The sequence below is a fragment of the Octopus sinensis genome, unplaced genomic scaffold (assembly GCF_006345805.1).
Source record: "Octopus sinensis unplaced genomic scaffold, ASM634580v1 Contig15221, whole genome shotgun sequence".
In the NCBI taxonomy this organism is placed as follows: domain Eukaryota; kingdom Metazoa; phylum Mollusca; class Cephalopoda; order Octopoda; family Octopodidae; genus Octopus; species Octopus sinensis.
Genome location: NW_021833610.1, coordinates 21,168 through 42,303, shown reverse-complemented (window position 1 = coordinate 42,303; position 21,136 = coordinate 21,168). Strand labels below are relative to the sequence as shown.

The 21,136-nt window shown below is 38.9% G+C and overlaps 1 protein-coding gene across 1 annotated transcript in view; it reads left to right on the top strand.

Annotated features, from left to right (window-relative positions):
* The first annotated feature begins 653 nt into the window (after positions 1 to 653).
* Positions 654 to 21,136, top strand: part of LOC115230296 (protein mono-ADP-ribosyltransferase PARP14-like) — a 41,382-nt gene continuing 20,899 nt past the window's right edge. Inside the window, exons 1-6 of the mRNA XM_036499600.1 lie at positions 654 to 2,176; positions 7,234 to 7,482; positions 11,514 to 11,693; positions 17,247 to 17,383; positions 17,666 to 17,893; positions 18,719 to 18,946. Of these exons, the coding sequence (XP_036355493.1) occupies positions 1,087 to 2,176; positions 7,234 to 7,482; positions 11,514 to 11,693; positions 17,247 to 17,383; positions 17,666 to 17,893; positions 18,719 to 18,946 (2,112 nt within the window). The 5' untranslated portion in view covers positions 654 to 1,086. The remainder of the gene's footprint in view (positions 2,177 to 7,233; positions 7,483 to 11,513; positions 11,694 to 17,246; positions 17,384 to 17,665; positions 17,894 to 18,718; positions 18,947 to 21,136) is intronic.

Sequence of the window (21,136 nt, the reverse complement as noted above, 5' to 3'; positions counted from 1 at the left end):
AGTGATGTTTATGGTCAATAAAATAAATACCAGCTGAGCACTGGAGTGGATGTAATTGACTTAGCCACTCTCCTGAAATTGCTGGCCTTGTGCCAAAATTTGAAACCAAAATTTCAGTGATGTTTATGGTCAATAAAATAAGTACCAGTTGAGCAGTGGGGTTGATGTAATTGACTTAGCCACTCTCCTGAAATTGCTGGCCTTGTGCCAAAATTTGAAATCAAGATTCCAGTGATGTTTATGGTCAATAAAATAAATACCAGCTGAGCACTGGGGTTGATGTAATTGACTTAGCCTCTCTCCTGAAATTACTGGTCTTGTGCTAAAATTTGAAACCAAAATTTCAGTGATGTTTATGGTCAATAAAATAAGTACCAGCTGAGCACTGGGGTTGATGTAATTGACTTAGCCACTCTCCTGAAATTGCTGGCCTTGTGCCAAAATTTAAAACCAAAATTCCAGTGATGTTTCTAGTATTTATTATAATTAATAGAGATAGTGTTTACTTAGTGTCTGTTAAATGTTGATTATATTTTTCTGTCTTCAAATACTTTTCTGTCTTTACCCACTAAACTCCCCAGCTCACCCCTAATCCCTCACCAACGAAATGATTTTATCTTTTTACTTTTTCATAATTTAGTTGTGCTGGACGATTGTAGCAGAGATCATATACTGCAAAATGTGAAGTCAGATGTTCAACCATTGAGGGAACCATCAGAAGAAAATACCATTTCAAGACAGCAATTCCATGACTATTTACTACCTTCCAAGTTCCATCTGACTTTCTTAAAAAGACATAAAATCATAGTTAATGACCAATTAAAGAAATGGGCTGAAGTAATATGGAAAGATTCCAAGTTTAATAAACTGAAATTAAGTTATTCTGAAGGAAATTTGAAGCAAATTGAACAATGTTTGGAAGACTTATTAAATTCCATTACTGTTGAAATCATTGATGTTCCAACCAATATTTTTGAAGACGTTGTTAGAACATTTAAAAGTGATGATGATAAGAAATATTTTTATTTTGATATCCAATATCATAAAGTTCATATTTTTGGATTTGATAAAAGTAATGTGATTAAAATGAAAAACAGACTTTTGGATAATCTTAGATCGATATATGAGGATGATTTAAGTATTCATGGAAGGCGTATTCTATCTGGTCTCAGATTTTTTGAGCAGGCAGAAAGACAATCTGAAGATCTACAAGTCAGAATTCATGGTAACAAAGTTATTTTTGAAGGCCAGTATTCCGAATTAGCTACTTGTCTCAAGAATATGTATAAAATTCTTCAGTCAATTGTTAAATCTGAATTGTGTTTGCCTTTAAATACTGGAATGATCATAAATAAAAAACCAGTGAAAGAATATCTTGATGACAAACTGAGAAACAAGAAATGTATTGGTTCATGGGAAACGGGTGATGGTGATTCAGTATTACTTTATGCAAGTGATAAAACACATCTTTCACTTTTGGAAGAAATTATGAAAGAAACTTTTTTCGCCAACACACTGGATTTTGTACACAAAATTAAGGATACTCCAAATTATGGAAAGTGGCTGACATTTGTTGAAAAACTAAAAGAAGAGTTTCCAGATTCCCATTTTATTGGAGAAAATTCTCTTGTCGCTGTTGATGCTGTAGTTAATGATATAAAAAGCAAAATTGATAACTTTAAGCAATCTTTAACTGATGAACCTTATATATCGATGACTCATGCACATTTCCTCTTTCTTAAAGAGTTCAAAGAACAAGAAATCAATGACTTTGGTGCGAAAAATAAAATTAAGAATGTGTGTCTCAAAGATAATAAGTTACACCTGGAAGGAACACAAGAGCAATTTAAGAAAATGGAAATATTTATAGAAAATTTAATAAAAGATATCAGATCACAAGAAGAAAACTTTGAAATGTTTAGATTTCAAGAATTTCTGGAAAGTGAAGAAGGAAACACTTTCTTGTGTGAAATGCAGAAGAAATCTGAGAGTATAATATCATTAAATTCAAATTTAGAAAGTGAAACAGAAGAAATAGTTAAAGTTAATTATAAGAACTGTGAAATCGTGTTGAGGGAAGGTGACATCACGACTCTGGACACAGATGCTATTGTTAATGCTGCAAATGGTAGATTGGAACATATGGGAGGTGTTGCAGCAGCCATTGTGCAGAAAGGTTAGTAATACCATTTTTTATAGTTAATGTTTCTTTTTAGATCCAAGTGTGGTTGAGAAGCTAACTTCCTGATCACGTGGTTTCAGGTTCAATTCCACTCACAGCATTTTGGACAAGTGTCTTCTGTTATAGGTCAGTGGTTGGCCAAAGCCTTGGGAGTGGATTTCGTTGATAGAAACTGAAAGAAGCTCATCATTTATACATACATATATACTTTTTTATAAAAAGTGTATACAGCTCATTGGAGCACTTCTATTTCCAGTCCGTCGTATATCTTGAGTGTTGTTGTCACTCAAGATATAACTTTATATTTTGTAATACATACATATATATATGTGTGTGTGTGTGTGTGAGGGTGAGTAGCCAGGTGTTGACAGCACACGATGGTTGTAAATGAACATCACCATCACACAAGTGATGTTGTGTCATTTCCAGTCTTCCATGAAAAACATGTCTGACCATGGAGAAATATTCCCTCATTTGGAAACATGTGGCACTTGGCTACAGGAAGGACACCCAGCCATGGACACTAAATTATGGTGCACAGACACACACACACACATATACATATACATGTACGTACCAACACGCATGAACACACACACACAGTATACATGCACACAAGAGCTTTATATACATCCACTTGCTTGCACACACAGTTACATCGCATAGCCTTATACACACACACATAAACCAAAAGCATGGACATACATACACACATGCATAGATACTTATACACAGTAGTCTCATACACATGTGTGCTCACATACACGTGCCAAGTTCATAGTTGTCTCCCTTGTCACTCGTACCTCAAGTCAGCTCTCATAGATGTCTCCCTTGGTTGCCAGAGCCACTGACACCTTCAGCAACCTCTTCCTCCTCCAATCATTTCAGCTTGTAGTGACACTCTGACACGGGTTTCTTCTCTTCTCTCTCTCTTCTTCTATTCTTTCTGTCAAAGAGTAGACTCAAAATGTTAAACACTTCCTATTTTCTCTAAGCATAAAGTTGATACATTTCTGCTGTGGAGGTCAGGTCTTCTTGAGCACAGCAAGGCACCAGATATCTCAGTCCTTTGTCATCTCATCCACAAGGTTCACCGTTCGGAGGTTCTCCTTCAGAACTTCGTCCTCTGTTTTACTGGGTCTCCCTCTTACACAAGTTCCATCCACTTTGAATGTACGGCACTTCTTTGTTGAGCTGTCAGCATCCATCCACATCACATGACCAAACCAGCACTGTCTTCTCTCACAGACTGCATCCAATTCTTCTTCTGCCAAACTTCTCTCTCAATACACTAACAGTCTGTTGTATATATGTGTTTATTTATTGGCCACATAAGGCTGAATACAGAAGGGAGAAAATACAAAGTAGAGCTTTTCATTTTGGAAGGAAGAAGAGAAGAAACGAAAAAAAAGAAGTGGGTCGAATTCCAATCAAAAGGGTTTGTGAAGAAAAAAAATATATACATATACGTGTGTGTGTGTGTGTGTGTATACAAGTAAAATAGAATTAAAATGTAATATATATATTGATATATATAACAAAATATATTTATAATAAAAATAATAATAATCATCGTTTAAGATCCGCTTTCCATGCTAGCATGGGTTGGACAATTTGACTGAGGACTGGAAAACCAGATGGCTGCACCAGGCTCCATTCTTGATCTTGCAAAGGTTCTACATCTGGATGCCCTTCCTAACGCCAACCGCTCTGAGAGTGTAGTGGGTGCTTTTATATGCCACCGACATGGAACCCAGTTAGCTTCAGGCAGTACTGGCAACAGCCACGCTCAAATGGTGTTTGTTATGTGCCAATCCAGTGGCACTCGCAACGACCTCACTCAAATGTTTTTTCACATGGCACCAGCACAAGTGCCATTAAGACAACGCTGGTAACAATCACGCTCGAATGGTGCTTTTTATGTGCCACCACCATGGAAGCCAGTTAGCTGCTCTGGCAACGATCACTCTCGGATGGTGCTCATAGTGCTCCACTAGCATGGTTGCCAGTCATCGAAATTGATTTCGATTTCACTTGCGTCAACAGGTCTTTGTAATCAGAGTTTAGTGTCCAAAGAAGGAAAGGTACACATAAGTGGGCTGGTTACACCCCTGGCATAGGACGCAAAGTTATGGTCTCATTTGGCTTGCAAGGTCTTCTAAAGCACAGCATATTTCCAAAAGTCTCGGTCACCAGTCATTGCCTCGGTGATGCCTAATGTTCGAAGGTCATGCTTCACCACTTCGAACCAGGTCTTCCTGGGTCTACCTCTTCCACAGGTTCCCTCAAATGCTAGGGTGTGGCACTTTTTCACACTGCTGTCCTCATCCATTCTCGCCACATGACTATGTCATCTCTCTTGCACCCCAATCTGATGCTTCTTAGGTCCAACTTTTCTCTCAAGGTACTCATACTTTGTCGAGTATGCACACTGACATTACACATCCAGCGGATCATACTGGCTTTATTCCTTGCGAGCCTACGCATATCGTGAGCAGTCATAGCCTATGTTTCACTGCCAAGTAGCATGGCTGTTGATACACATGCGTCATACAGTCTACCTTTTACTCACCAGCAGAGGTAAGAGTTCTCTGAACTTTGCCCAGGCTATTCTTATTCTAGCAGCTACACTTTCAGTGCATACCTACCCACCGCTACTGACTTGGTCACCTAGGTAATGGAAGCTATCAACTACTTCTAGTTTTTCTCCCTGGAATGTGGCAGAAGTTCTTCTCTGCACATTTTCAGTGTTTATTGCTCCTGAGCATCTGCCACATACAAAAACTATCTTCCCAGTTAGCCTTCTTTTGATATTGTTGCACCTCTTATGTGTCCATAGCTTATGCTGGGTACATCTTATAGAGTTTCTACCTACGCCATTTCTACAGATCGAGCAGGGCCATCTACCTGAAGGGGTTTGTGGTTTGCCTGCCTTCCTACTTATTAGGACGTTGGTTTTAGCTAGGTTGACTGAGGCCCATCGATTCTAATCCTTGTTTCCACACCTGAAACTTCTCAAATTCTGATACTGACTCAGCAATTAGAGCAAGGTCGTCAGCATAGAGGAGCTCCCAGGGGCATCCACTCTTGAATTCCTCTGTTATTGCCTGAGGAACTATGATAGATAGGAGGGGGCTGAGGACTGAACCTTGGTGGACCCCTACCTCCACCCAGAATTCTTCACTGTACTCATTGCCAACCCTCACCTTACTGACAGCGTCCTTGTACATGGCTTGCACAGCTCTCACTAAGCATTCATCCATCCCTAGGTTACTCATTGACCACCAGATAAGGGGTCGGGGGACCCTGTCAAAGGCTTTCTCAACAAAAGCCAGGTACAGAGGTTTATCTTTGGCTAGGTATTTCTTCTGCAGCTGTCTTACCAGAAATATAGCATCAGTGGTGCTTTTCCCTGGCATGAACCCAAACTGCATCTCATCTAAACTGACTTTCTCCCTAATTAGTTGGGCTATGACCCTCTCCATGACCTTCATTACCTGATCGAACAGCTTGATACCTCTGTAATTATTTGTGTCTAAAGCGTCACCTTTACCTTTGTAGCAGTTGACTATAGTGTTGCTACACCAGTCATTGGGTATGACTCCTTCGTGTATCACCAGGTTACCTATAAAGTTGACTAGACTATAGCTGACACTGCCAGATATTTTGAGCGTTTCTGCAGTGATTCCTGATGGGCCAGTGGCTTTCCCGGTCTTCATATTCTTAATTGCTTTATCTACCAAGGTACTGTCAACTCGGATATCTGGTCGCTCTGTGGGGTCAACATTCAGCAGACCCTCTTTCTCCCATTCATTTTCTTTATTCAGCAACCTTTCATAGTGGCATCTACAAATCTCTCTCTTTGCCGCTTCGTTTAGTGCAAGAGAACCATCATCCATGCGAACACATTTCTCTCCTACAACATCATGATTCTCTCTCATGCACTGTCTTGCAACACGAAATACCTCAAGTCTTTGATCCTCACGGCGCAGAGCATTGGCAAATTTTTCCTTATCTGCTTCCCTTCTGACTAAATAAACATGCCTCCTATCTTCCCTTCTGGGAGTCTGATACACTTCCCTGCTACCACCGTTCTTCCAGTCTTTCCAAGCCTGTTTCTTTTCTCTAATAGCCCTGTCAACAACATTGTTCCACCACCATGTAATTTTGGGTCAAGAGGGGACTTTGCAACATCCACAGATCTGGTCAGTGGCCCTCAGCAGTTTGTCCTGTAGAAACCTCCAGTTGTCTTCTACAACGTGTGGAGCTATATCCCCTTCTATTTCATCAAAGGATTTGAGTAATATGTCTCTAAATCTCTGTCCATTTGCAAACTAGCAAATTTGGACGAGAGCATCTTCTGGATACATATTCTTTCGGCAGTGGTATAAAAAATCGAGTAGGGGAATCCAAGTGCGTGCACTAGTATATATAGGGTGGTGGTGTTGGGGGAGGAGGAGGAAGTCTTGGCGAGGCGAGTGGTAATCAAAAAAGAGAGAGACACACAGCCAGAGTGAGAGTGAGACAAAGACAGAGAGAGAGGGTGGGTAGAGATGTTCAGAACACGAGGGAGAAAAATATTCTTTTGGGATTTGTGTGGCATAGTTAATTTAACGAGACAGCAAATGTTGATAAGAGTAAAATAGAACTGAAGAATCTGAGAGCCAGTCTAAGACAAAATTAGAGAAATAGTGACTGTGTGATAGACTTTCATAGATGAATGAATGAATATGTTGCGGTTAAGGAATTGCTTGAGCTAAGGTTATCTTAAAGGCAAAAACAGGGAAGACGAAACTATTGAAACTATATTTACATGTCTACATGGTAATGAAATAGGCAGAATAATGAAAAGAACTAACAAGGGGTTTATGATTTGTGCAGAAATAGAAGAGTAAGCGACGAGGTTGAAAAGACAAAACTTCTTATCTGAGCATCTTCTGCGATTCGTATTTTTTCACTGAGGTATTGAAATAATATATTAATATATTACACATATTAACATATGTTAACATGTATTAAACAGGAACATAAGAATGCAAATATCTTTGCAGGTGGGTTTGGAATTCAAGCTGAATCTAACAGAATTATGAAAGAAAGAAAGAGTGAACTAACACCTGGAGAGGTAGTGTCAACTAAAGCTGGTAAACTCAAATGCAAGGCTATCATTCATGCTGTTGGACCCATTTGGAATGATGGACAAACTGAGGAAATTTTTCACCTTTCAAGAGCTGTTCGAAATTGTTTGGCAGGTCTTGAAGAAAAGTCTTATACATCAATTGCAATTCCTGCACTCAGTACAGGTAAGAATTTACCATTTTGTTTCTGTTCAAATTAATTGGCACAGAAAGAGTAATTACACTATTTAGTGTATAGCAAGGCAACTATCCTGTCCCTCTCTCATGCTCTAACATCTCCTCTGGCATCCATCCACTTCCCTTGGTTTCACTCCCCGTCTCAACTAAAAGTCTTTGTCTTGCAAGTAACTTGGCAACCCCACTTTTTACGTGGCACCAGCTCCTGTGACAGTGTCCCAGAAAAAGCACCCAGTGCATTCTCTAAAGTGGTTGGCATTCTGGAAAGGAAGGGAATCCAGCCATAGAAACTATACCAAAAGAGAAAATTGGTACTTGGACAGCTCTCCGGCCTTGCCAGCATCAAAAACAGGTGAAATGATGACAATGATGATATTATATATATATATTATTGTAGAAGATGTGGTTGGTTATGGTTAAAAGGTTGACGTTCCACATGATTTCTGGTTCAGTTCCCTAGCAAGGTATTTTGGGCAAGTCATTCATTATAGACCTGGGTTCGGCCCAAACTTCTCAGTGGATTTGGTGGACGGGAATTGAAAAGAGGCCTGTTGTGGCACAGCTGACATTCTAGAAGTACAGTATTTGTTGTTGTTGTGTGAGTGTGTGGCAGTCCTAGCACCCAAGCAGACGAGTCTTGTCTGCCAACAATATATGAGTGCTTTGATGCACCAGACATCCATATGAGACATCCTCTCACGGTAAATAACACAGTATTTGGTGCCGAGACAAAAACAATCAATGCAGAACACATATATGGAGATAAAAAATTATAAATTATAATGTCCAAGAGCGCAATCCCATATAAAAAAATGTTATAAAAAATTACTGGTAGAAAAACTAGGTGTTATTTAAATCTAGAGAAGGTATATGCTAGTCTGTGAAGGCAAAAAAATTTCGCTCATTAATATTATTAATAATGGGTAGGCCAGCTTTGATGATGAAGAAAATTTCATTGATACATAAAGAGCATTTTTTATTTCTATTACTATATACTGGTGCGGAAGTGCTTATTTTCCAATTTAAGTCAAAATCTATATTCTTGCTCTTAAGTTCCCAAATATAAGTACTTAACCCCGTAGAATTCATCCTATTTTTATTTCTAAATGTGTGTCTATGATAGTTTAGTCTTTGTTTCATACTATTTTTATTTGCACCAATGTAAACCCTCCTATCATGTTGTGTATTCACAATGCAGTGATAAACCACCTCTTTCCTCAGGCATTCATTACTAAACACACATTTATCTCCGTTTCTGCAATTGCAGCTCCTATCAGATTGAGGAAATTTAACCCTGCCACAATTCACCGCATCCCTATTATTATTAATAGTGTTACACACATTCCCACTACTTAATCCTATATTTAATGGGAGTCCATGTTTAACATTATTAGTGGTATTCATATCATTAGGATTACTATTGTGAATAGTAGTATCATCCATTGAATTAACATTTATCGCTACAGGGGTAGTACTATTATAACCAACATGAGGGTTGCTCACGTTCGTACTATTAGATTTTTTTACCTCCCCGGTTATGGAGAGGCAAATTTCTGCTACCCAAATTTATCTTTCTATCACTATAGAAGCGGTCTAATTTTCTATTATTAAAGGAGGAAATGATGGTGGCTAAATTGTGCGTAAGGCTATACCCTATTCTAATAGTTTTATTGTTAATTATTTGACCAAATTTATTCTTACCCTTCACAAAGTGCTTATACAATAAATTATGGATTATTATAACTATATCTGTTTTAATCTGCATTGCATATGGGATTATTAGCCATAGTGCATCATTATCACTATGTGGGTTACCTATCAAATTCTTATTGTCGGTAAAAACCCTGTTCCTCTTCCATCCCATATGCCCTCTGTTTAATATTGCCATGATTATGACCAAAATTATTGTTAAAATTAGTTTTATCATTATTGTTGCTATTATTATTATTATTATTATTATTATTATTATTATTATTATTATTATTGCGTAAATAAATTTTTCTATTATCATATATAATATCATGACTATTGTTCATATTATTATTTGTATTATTAATATCAATATTGTGCGCTAAGTTATTTAAACTAAGGTCAACAGCTCTAAAAGTACCAAAACTAGCATTATTGCCATTGTTCTTTATTCTACAGTTACTATTGTCAATTTGGAATTCATTTATGTTAGTAGTAATAGATCCACCTTGATTCGAAAGATTATTATTGGGTATATACCTAATTTTACTTGTGTAGCCTGCATTAAGCAATGCCGTATTATATCTTTCACAATGCTTATTAAATATGTCCCAGTTTGAGGATAGATAAGAGATTCTTTGACTAATGCTATGTACCAGTGACTTTTTAATTTGACGGGGGTGATTGCTAGAGTAGTTTATATATACTAAGTTAGAATTAGGTTTAATATAAGGTTCATGTATCCCATTAGTAAGGTTGCAATTGACATCTAAATAATTGACAGAGTAATTTTCGTTTTCAATAATTATAGATAAGCCAAAACTTTATGCAGTCGTTTTTTCAGTAAATCTAGCCTTCTATTAGATGTGTTTTTAATTAGAAACAAAGCATTGTCTCTATATAGGCCGCCCTTTAATTCAGGGAATTCCCGATTTAGGTTATCGAGTAAATACATCCCTACCAAATCCATCACTTCCGCTGAATCCGGCGAACCCATGGTGATGTCAAATAAATCAGGAGTGTCTTTTCTAGCCCATAATTTGTTGTCAAATTCGATTAATGTTTTTCTAGCTGTTAAGATAACCTTTACCTCCCCCATACTTAAGTTGGTGTGTCTCCTAGCAAAAATTAAAGCCTGATTTAATATAATAGGGTTAATGGAGGAGTAGTAATTTTGTATATCCAATTGGATAAATTTATTGCTACTATTATTACTAACCTTAATGGTAGAGAACCAATCTAATGCACCCTGAGTATTTTTCCAAAGGCTAAGCTTAATCTTCTTACGTATAGTCGGTAGGTATTTGTCAAGGATAACTTAATTGATTGGGTATTATCTGGTAGTTGATTATTGATTAAGATGTATTTCTCCATTTCCTTATTTTGTATATATATATATATATAGCACCATCCATTCGTGTCCGTTGCCAGCCTCGCCTGGCCCCCGTGCCGGTGGCACATAAAAAGCACCATCCGTTCGTGGCCGTTTTCCAGCTCTGTCTGGCACCTGTGTGGGTGGCACGTAAAAATCACTCACTACACTCACGGAGTGGTTGGCGTTAGGAAGGGCATCCAGCCGTAGAGACACTGCCAGATCTGACTAGGCCTGATGAAGCCTTCCGGCTTCACAGACCCCAGTTGAACCGTCCAACCCATGCTAGCATGGAAAACGGACGCTAAACGATGATGATAATGATGATGATATATAAATATATGGCTGTGTGTGTGTGTGTGACTGTGTTAGTACCTGTTTGTCTTTTAATCACATGATATTTGTAAACAAGGATCACCATCATACAAGCAGTGTCATCCGTTTCCAGTCTACAATAAAAACATGTCTGGCCATGGGGCAATATTAGCTTCCTTGGTGTAGGGGTGGGTGATAGGAATGTCACCTAGACATAGAAAAATTTGCCTCAACCAATTCCACCTGAAACATGGAAAAGGAAACATTAAAACGATTATTATTATTATTATTATTATTGTTATTATTATTATTATCATTATTATTATTATTATTTAACTGAACAAAGAAGAAAGAAAAGAAATGTGTTCAACAAGGGAGAAACAAAGTTAGTTCTTATTAAATACTATTGTATATTAATGGGGGCTAAAGACCCACCCCCACCCCACCTCGGTCATCAATGGCCATGGTATTGCACCTAGAAAGTTCCCCCCTGTCTATAAAAGGATCTTCTAAATGATGGAACTGTATTGTTTCTTGGCATTGCAGCCGATAAATTACTGAAATTATATCACAAGTTAATTATATATATTTTGAGTAAGAACATTTGTTGGATTAAATATGTTGTATACTTTATTTATTACAGGTACTTTTGGTATACCCATAGAAGAAGGAACTGAATGTATAGTAACAACTATAAAGAATTATCTTGATGCTTACTCAAATTCTAAAATAAAACATATTTGTTTGATTGATGTACAGAAGGAAGTAATCAGAGCTTTTAAGCTTCATCTAGAAATGGTGTTTGGAATCAGTAAAAGCAGAGGTAGGACTTGTTATTTATTTGATATTTTAGAGAAAATTTTGATTTATTTCAGGTGTTAATTAAGATTTTTCTTCGTTCAGTCAACTTTTATCTGATTCCTATTATTGGTTTATGGACACAGCCATGGATTTGTGGTTAAAAAGCTTCATTTCTAACCATGTTGATTCCCAATGTAAGGCAACTCAAGAAAATATCTTCTAATATGGCCCTGAGCTGACCAAAGTCTTGTCAACTGGTTTAGAAGATAGAAACTGATACAAGAGCCCCTCATATATGTATTGTGTGTGTGTGTGTGTGTTTGTACTCGTCTTGACATCATGTGATGGCTGTAAACGAGCATCCCCAGCATACAAGTGAGGTTGTTTGTTTCCTGTCTTCTGTGGAAACCACGTCTGGCCAGGGGAAAATATTACCTTGCTTGGAAACAGGCGAGGGTCAGCATCAGGAAGAGCATCCAGCTATAGAAAGTCTGCCTCAATAAACTAATCTGACCCATGCAAGCAGGGAACAATGGATGTGAAAACAAGGATGATGATGATGTTTAATTTATAGCTGTTGATAAAATACTCTTGTCTCACTCTGTGATTCCTTAACAAAGGATGATTATAATTATTTATCTGATACATTGTAAACATGACTATTGTTCATATTCTAATTAATATGAAGGTATAAAGTGTCCCCACCCCCACAAAAAACAGACATTGGAGAGTTAGCAAATTGTTGGATCAGGTGATGAAAGTCATGGAGAGGGTCATAGCCCAAATAACTAGGGAGAGAGTTAGTTTAGACGAGATGCAGTTTGGGTTTGTGCCAGGGAGTAGCACCACTGACGTTATATTTCTGGTAAGACAGCTGCGGGAAATAAACCTCTGTACCTAGCCAAAGGTAGACCTCTGTACTTGGCCTTCATTGACATAAAGAAAGCTTTTGACAGAGTCCCCCAATCCCTTATCTGGAGGTCACTGCAGAAACTAGGGATAAATGAGTAGTTGGTGAGAGCTGTTCAAGCCATGTACAGGGATGCTGTCAGCAAGTTAAAGGTTGGCAACAAGTATAGTGAAAAATTCCAGGTAGAAGTAGAGGTTCACCTCAGCCCCCTCTTATTCATCAGTAACTGAGGAAATCAAGATAGGCTGTCCCCAGGAGCTCCTCTAAGCTGATGACTTTCCTCTAATAGCTGATTGACTACCAGAACTAAAGAAGTTTCAGGCATTGAAGCAAGGTCTAGAATCGAAGGGCGTTAGAGTTGATCTAGAAAAAACCAAAGTTTTAGCAAGTAGGAAAGTTGACAAATCACAAATCCCTTCAGGTAGACTGCCCTGCTTGATCTGCAGAAAAGGTGTAGGTAGAAACTCCATAAGATGAACCCAGTGCAAGCTATGGACACATAAAAGGTGCAGCAATATCAAAGGAAGGTTAACCAGGAAGATTGTTGTTGTTTGTAGGTACAATAAGCACTAGAAATGTACAGAAAATAAACTCCATCAAATGCCTGTGAAGGAGACCTAGAAGTAGTTGACAGCTTCTGCTATCTAGGTGAACAAATTAGTAGTGGAAGTGGATGCTCCAAGTGCATAGCTGTAAGAATAAGATTAGGTTGGGCAAAGTTCAGAGAGCTTTTACCGTTGTTGATAATGATGGGCCTCTCCCTCAGAGTGAAAGGTAGACTGTATGATACCTGTTTGCAAACAGCCATGCTATACGGCAGTGAAACATGGGCTGTGGCTGCAGAGGACATGTAAATGCTTGAAAGAAATAAAGGCAGTCTGCTTCACTGGATGTGCAATGTCAGTGTGCATGTATGGCAGAGTGTAAGCATCTGGAAAGAAAAATGGTGCACAAGAGGCATCAGATGTGGTGTGCAAGAGAGAAGACTGCACTTTGGAGGGGACATGTGGAAGAGATAGACCCAAAATAGACAAGGGATGAGGTGGTGAAGCACGATCCTCGAACATTGAGCTTCATGGAGGTTATGACTAGTGACTAAGATCTTTGGCAATATTCTGTGCTTAAGAAGAGCCATCAAGCCAAGTGAAATTGTAGTTGTGGCTTATGCCAGTGTTACACAAAAAGTACCTTACAAACTTTGGTCCACACAGAGATGATAAGTTGCTGAGACCTCTGGCAATTTACCATGCTTGAGAAGACTCATCAAACCAAATGAAATCATAGACGATGCTGGTGTCACATAAAAAGCACCCATTTCACTCTTGGAGTGGTTGGCATATGGAAAGGCATCCAGTTGTAGAAATTGTGTCAAATCTGACTGAAACCTGGTGCAGCTCTCCAGCCTATCACTTTCAGTCAAACTGTCCAACCCATGCCAGCATGGAAAGTGGATGTTAAATGACGATGATTATGATGACTTACATTTTCTACTAATCATTCTTTAAAGAGAAATTTCTTGTAATAACTGTTTTATTTTCTTACGTCCAATAATGTTGAACCAAGAGTTATAGAGTTGGCTGGCTCTAAAGTATTTACGAGAGGCCATTTAGCTCTGGAAGCCTTCTTCAACTGAATAACCAAGTTTCTTTCCTTGAACAGGTTACCCTGTTACAAATTACTTATCACATGACCATCAGCCTGAGTCATGTGATGCAGACAACACTGCCATATGAGTGATATATACATGAAAGAAAAATTACAAAAAAGGTTTAAAATGCACCATATACACACACACACACACACACACACATATATATATATAAACAACACTGATGGACATCGAAAAAAGGCTGCAACAATCCTATGTGAAGAAGAAAGCAGACAAAGAGGCCTGGGTTATAAAAAACATTAAATCAAACCCAAAGGCCTTCTTTCATTACGCGAAAGAAACAGTCTCACTGCACTACAAGATAGGACCCCTCCTCCAAAAGGATGGCTCCCTCACAGACAGTCCAACTAAGATCAGTGAGATGCTGAATGACCAGTTCAAAAGGGTCTTTACCACCCCGTTGGAACACAGACAAGTGAATGAACCAGGGGACTTCTTTGCCACCTCACCTATAACCAGCGAGGCGGTTACAATAGAATGTATTGACATTAGCGAAAAAGATGTCCTACTAGCCATAGATGAAGTGGACACAAACTCAGCTGCTGGTCCAGATGGTTTCCCAGCCATCCTCCTCAAAGCGTGTAAGCATGCCCTGGCAAAATCCCTCAAGATTCTTTTCCAGAGCTTTCTTGCGAATGGCACACTGCCAAGCAAGCTGAAGGAGGGAATAATATGCCCAATACATAAAGGGGGAAGTAGAGCAGATGCCAAAAACTATAGGCCTATCTCTCTGACTTCACACATCAGCAAAGTCATGGAAAGGATAGTCAGAAAGAAACTAATCGCATTCCTTGAGGAAAATAACTTGCTGAGTGATTCCCAGCATGGTTTTCGACCAGGTAGGAGCTGCCTGACCCAGCTCTTACAGCATTATGACTGGGTGTTGAGGCAGTTACTCAACAAATCAAATGTAGACGTAATCTACCTTGATTTTGCAAAAGCTTTTGACAAGTTGGATCATGGTATGATATGCCACAAACTACATCACCTCGGCATAGCTGGAAAACTAGGAGTGTGGTTACATGACTTCCTGAAAGATAGGAGTCAGGCAGTAGTGGTTAATGGAGCCACCTCTATGAACACACAAATAGTGAGCGGTGTTCCACAGGGCACTGTCTTGGGACCACTGCTTTTTATAGTGGCCCTCTCAGATATGCCCTCAAATGCCCGGCTATGCAGACGATACGAAAGTCTTGCAGAAAATACAGAACCCCAGCGATGTTGCACACCTGCAGCAGGAGTTGGACTCAATCTACAGATGGGCTGAGGATAATAATATGCAGTTTAATGCTGAAAATTTCCAGGCCCTGCGCTACCAGCATCCAAAACTGAATATTAAACTTACAGGATACACTGGTCCACAGGGAATTTCAATCCCAGAGCCTAAGTCTGTGAGGGACCTGGGTATCGACATGAATGATGATACCTCTTTCCAAGTGCACATTACCAGGATGGCGACAAAGTGCAGACAACTGGCTGGGTGGATCCTAAGAACATTCAGAATCATAGATAAAGAAACCATGATGGTCCTCTGGCGGACATTCGCCCTCAGCTGCCTGGATTACTGCTCACAGCTATGGTCACCCACCAGTGTAAAATTAACAGCGGAATTTGAAGCAATCCAGAGAAGATTCACAAAGAAGATCGTCTCTTTGCAACAGCTCAGCTACTGGGAAAGGTTGAAACAGCTAAGACTGTACTCCCTGGAGAGAAGATGGGACAGGTATGCAGTAATATATGTCTGGAAGATCCTGGAAGGAATGGTACCAAATTTTGGCATTGTAAGCTACACCAATGCTAGAACGGGATGACACTGCATAGTGCCAAAGATCCCAGCAATGTCATCACGCTTCAGGACCAGCTTCTGCAACAGCCTGGGTTTCAAGAGCCCACAGCTTTTTAATATTCTCCCAAAGAGTCTGAGGAACTTGCACAAAGTAGATGTAGCAGTTTTTAAATCAAAGCTGGACATCTTCCTGTCAAGAGTCCCAGATGAGCCTACCTCACGGCAAGAGGTGCAAATGAGAGTAGCTATATCAAACTCCATTCTTCACCAAGTGCCACATATTAGACGAGGTTCGTCGTAATAACAGTGTAGCACAAAACGGCGGTGCATCAGCATGACCGCAGCTCTGAGCTGAAACTAGAAAAAAAAAATATATATATATATATATCCTTCACTAAAATTTTAAAGACTACATGTTTATTATGGACTTCTGGTCACACATGTGCAATGATATATAGCAACTAGCCTGAACATTACCTGCACCATGCCTATACATGTGTGTTGCAATGAATTCCTTTCCTTAAAATTTAAAGAAAAGCATATTTTTTAATGAAATTTTTTATGAATATGCTTCAGATGGTATAAATTCCAATTCTACTGGAATTTGAGGTAAAAAATAAAAAAAGGTCTCAAAACAAATATCTGACATGTATCAGTATTTATGTCTGCAATTTTTATTTTCATATTAAATTCTTTTATTATCGTGATATACACACTCTTAAAGGTATTTGTGGAAATTTTCATTTAAAAATAACCATTTTCCCAAAAGTTATGAGGAAACGAATTTGAGTTTATGTGAATTTTCTGAAACTCCTCTCTTCATTCTCTCAAAAACATTTTTTTCACACCAAATTCCCAACTTACTGGAATCTACACCATCTGAAGCCTGTTTTAATAAATGTTTTAAGCAAAAACGTTTCATAAGAGGTGGAAGATCACATTTTACTAACCAGTTTCACTGTTTTCAGACTTTGAAAGTTTCAAGTATGTTCTTCAATGTATTTTTAGTCCATGTGGTAGAAGAAATAGATGGAAATAACGTTATATAGCCTTGTCGCTATATAAAAGGTGTGTGGGGGGGGGGTGACTACAAGTTAGCATGTATTCTCTTGCTAAATCCTATTTTCAGAAACGAATATCATTACTATTTATATGGAATAAAGTAGTTCTTTTAAGAGAGAGAGAAAAATGTTTAATTGTTTATTTTCAGGAACCACATCATTCAACGCTTCCCTTCTTGGTCCACAACAGAAAGCAGCCCCTATGACACCCAGAACTAATGTGGCATCCGGAGAAAATGCTGGCATCAAAATACAACTAATGATTGGTTCAATTTCTAATGCATCTGTGAGTAAATAGATTCACGTAACATATTTATATTTAATTGTTATTTCATTTGCAAATGAGGAATCATTTCCAGTTAATTAAAACCTTTTCTCAATCTAACTCAAACATTTTATTTCCTTCACATCTGATATCTTGAGTAAATCTTTTGCTAACTTTAACAACCGCAAACTTACTACAGCCATTCTGTAGAGCCTTACTTAACAACAATATCAACTGCAACAATGTATCTCTTTTCTCTCTACGGAATGTTCCTTAGTTGTTTACCATTAATTACTTTTGTAGGTTGATGTCATCATTAACAGCACCAATAAAAGCCTCCAGCTTAACATTGGTGCTATCTCCAAATCTATTCTCAATGCTGCTGGTCCAGAGATACAAGTTGAATGTAACCAGAAATATCCTCAAGGTATTTCTACATCTGAATTAGCCATCACTAAAGGATATAACCTCAAATGTAAGAAAGTATTTCACCTGGTATTACCTCCCTGGGATGAAAATTCATCTGATTCAGTAAGTATCAATCATATTATATCGATTTACTGAAAGAGTTGTTGTACAACCCTAGGTTATCATTGATCCAGCATCCCTGTGGCATGTACGGAATTGTCCATAAAACTATGCACAATCCACAGATGTGTTTTTCCAGTCATACAACACTTCCGTCTGCTTCAAGACAGAAGCATGTATTTTGATGTCCAGTGACGTACAGTATGGGCTACAGTATGGGCTACAGTCTGGTGTTGTGGTATTCTGTACAATTTCCAAAGCATGGATTCTGGTTGTTTGAAATTGATGTAGACTCTATTGTAGATATTCCCTGAACATTTCGACTCAACCATAGTCTCTTGTGTGCAGTGTAGAGTCTTTTGTGCCTGTGGCGCCCTGCCTTGTGGGTGGTTTTGTTGCTTCTTGCAGTATGTTCTCACCCAGATTTCCCTCTTGTAAATAATAATTAATCTCTCCTCTTCCCTATTATTTTTTTGTTAATTACAAAATTCCACCTGAATTACACTGTGCAACCACCAAATCTTGGAACATTTCTTTTTCCATTCACGGCATCCATATCTTCACTCAGACCAGACTTCCTGCTATCACATGATCTGTGTTGATCCTTCTGTCACATGTTAATCCATGTTAATCCAATGACCACATGATCTGTTAATCCAATAATCACTAGAAGTTGTTTAATGTTATTCAAATGTGTAAAACATTTCTGTTCAGAACAACAAATTCTGTGTGGAATCTGTTAATCAAAGAATATATTAATTACAACTTAACAATTCCTTCCTCTAATAAAATATTCATTATCAATTACTAAACAATTATTTTTTTTAGATTCTGGCAAACTTGACTCAAATAATAACCATTTGTCTGAAAAATACTGAGAGAATGGGAGTGAAAAGTATTGCATTTCCTATATTAGGAGCTGGAACATTGAAGTACCCCATTGAAAATCTACCCAGAACTATGTATGAAGCCGTGAAAAACTACTCAAATCTAAATCCAAGCCAGATCAAAGACGTTTACTTTACGGTTTATCCTCAAGACAGAGAAATAGCAAAGGTTGGTTGATGTATTTGTTGTTTGTTGTTTTATGTTGATATTCTTGGAATTTACCAAAAACCAATATTCCGCAATAAAGAAAAGAAAATAGAAATGACCCTCATAATAATTTACTGCCCTTGTTCCATACTTTCATGGGTGCAACATTTTGACTGGCTCCAATGAGCCAGAAGGGTTTATTAAACCCCAGTGTCTGCTTTGGCATGGTTTCTATGGCTGGATGCCATTCCTAATGCCAACCACTTCACAGCATGTCCTGGGTACCTTTCTTCATGCTACCTTTAAGGCTGTTCATTATATCTTGTGCTTTATCCTTTCATTATACCATTTCCCATCACCAAATTCTTGCTTCTGAAATATTCCATTGTAACATTTGAAGCTAAGAATGTTTTGCTTGTTGGTTGTTATTGGATTCAAAACCAACTCTACAAGAATTGGTAACACTGAAGGTCTTCTTTGCAGTTTGACTGTTCTTATTTAACCCCGAGTCAGTTCTGATTCAGCAGATTTGAAATCAGTGCTGTCTGTCTTCCTTTCACTCTTTTCTCCTCCCCTTCCTCCTCCTCTTCCAAGCTGCCACAATCAAGACACATTTCACAATTCCACACCAATAATCTCTGTCCGCCTCCTCCCCCTTTACTCTGCTTCTTGTTCTGTGTCTTTTCCAAGAACATCAATGTAACTGAGTGGAACTCAACCCCCTGTTGGAGTGTAGATATCTCCAAAATATAAAATCTGATATGGTCAAGTGTTCAACAAAGTAACAGGGGTCAGCAAACCCTACTCTGTGTTTGAGCATCAATAGCAGAGATGGGTGGAATATCAGCTTCATCATCATCACCATCATCATTGTTTAATGTCTCATTTCCATGCTGGCATGGGTTGGAAGGTTCCACTGAGGACTGGCAAACCAGAAGTCTGCACCAGGCTCCAACCTGATCTGGCAAGGTTTCTGAAGCTGGATGCCCTTCCTAATACCAGCCACTCCGAGATTGTAGTGGATGCTTTTTATGTACCACTGGCATGGGGGCCAGTCATGTGGCACTGGCAACAACCAAGCTCAAATGGTGCTTTTTACATGCCACCAGCATGGGAACAATCAGGCAACACTGGCAACAACCTCACTCGAATGGTGCTTTTTACATGCCACCAGCATGGGAACAATCAGGCAACACTGGCAACAACCTCACTCGAATGGTGCTTTTTACATGCCACCAGCATGGGAACAATCAGGCAGTATTGGCATCCTCTATAACAATGATTTCACTTGACTCAACAGGTCTCCTCAAGTGCAGTTTATTGGCCAAGGATTGATGGGTACTCTTAATTGGGCTGGTTATGTTACACTGGCATAGGTCATGGTTATCGTCTCACTTGGCTTGCCAGGTCTTCTCAAGTACAGCATATCTCCAAAGGTTTCTGTTGCTTGTCATCACCTCTGTGAGGCCCAACATTTTATGGTCATGCTTCACCACCTCATCCCATGTCTTCCTGGGTCTACCTCTTCTACAAGTACCCTCCACTGCTAGGGTGTGACACTTTTTCACACAGCTATCCTCATCCATTTGCACCACATGACCATACCAGTGCAGTCGTCTCTCTTGCACACCACATCTGATGATTCTTATGTCCAACTTTTTTCTCAGGGTTCTTAAACTCTGTTGTGTATCCACACTGACATTACACATCCAGTGGAGCATACTGGTTTCATTCCTTGTGACCTTATGCATATCCTCAACTGTCACAGCCTATGTTTCACTGCCATGTAGCATAGCTGTTCTCACACATGTGTCATACAGTCTACCTTTGTTACCAGCAGAGGTAGGAGCTCTCTGCACTTTGCCTGGGGTATTCTCATTCAAGAAGTTCTGCTCTCAGTGCATCCACCCCCAATGCTGGCTTGGTCACCTAGGTAACAGAAGCTATGAACTACTTCTAGTTTCTCCACCTGGCATGTGTTTCCAGTGTTTATCGCCCCTCTGCATTTGGCACACACAAAAACTATCTTCCCAGTTAGCCTTCTTTGATATTGCTGCACCTCTTGTGTGTCCATAGCTTGCACTGGGTACATCTTATGGAATTTCTACCGATGCCTTTTCTACAGATCAAGCAGGACATCTACCTGAATGGATTTGTGATTTGTCTGCCTTCCTACTTATTAAGACCTTGCTTTTTGCGAAATTCTCTCTA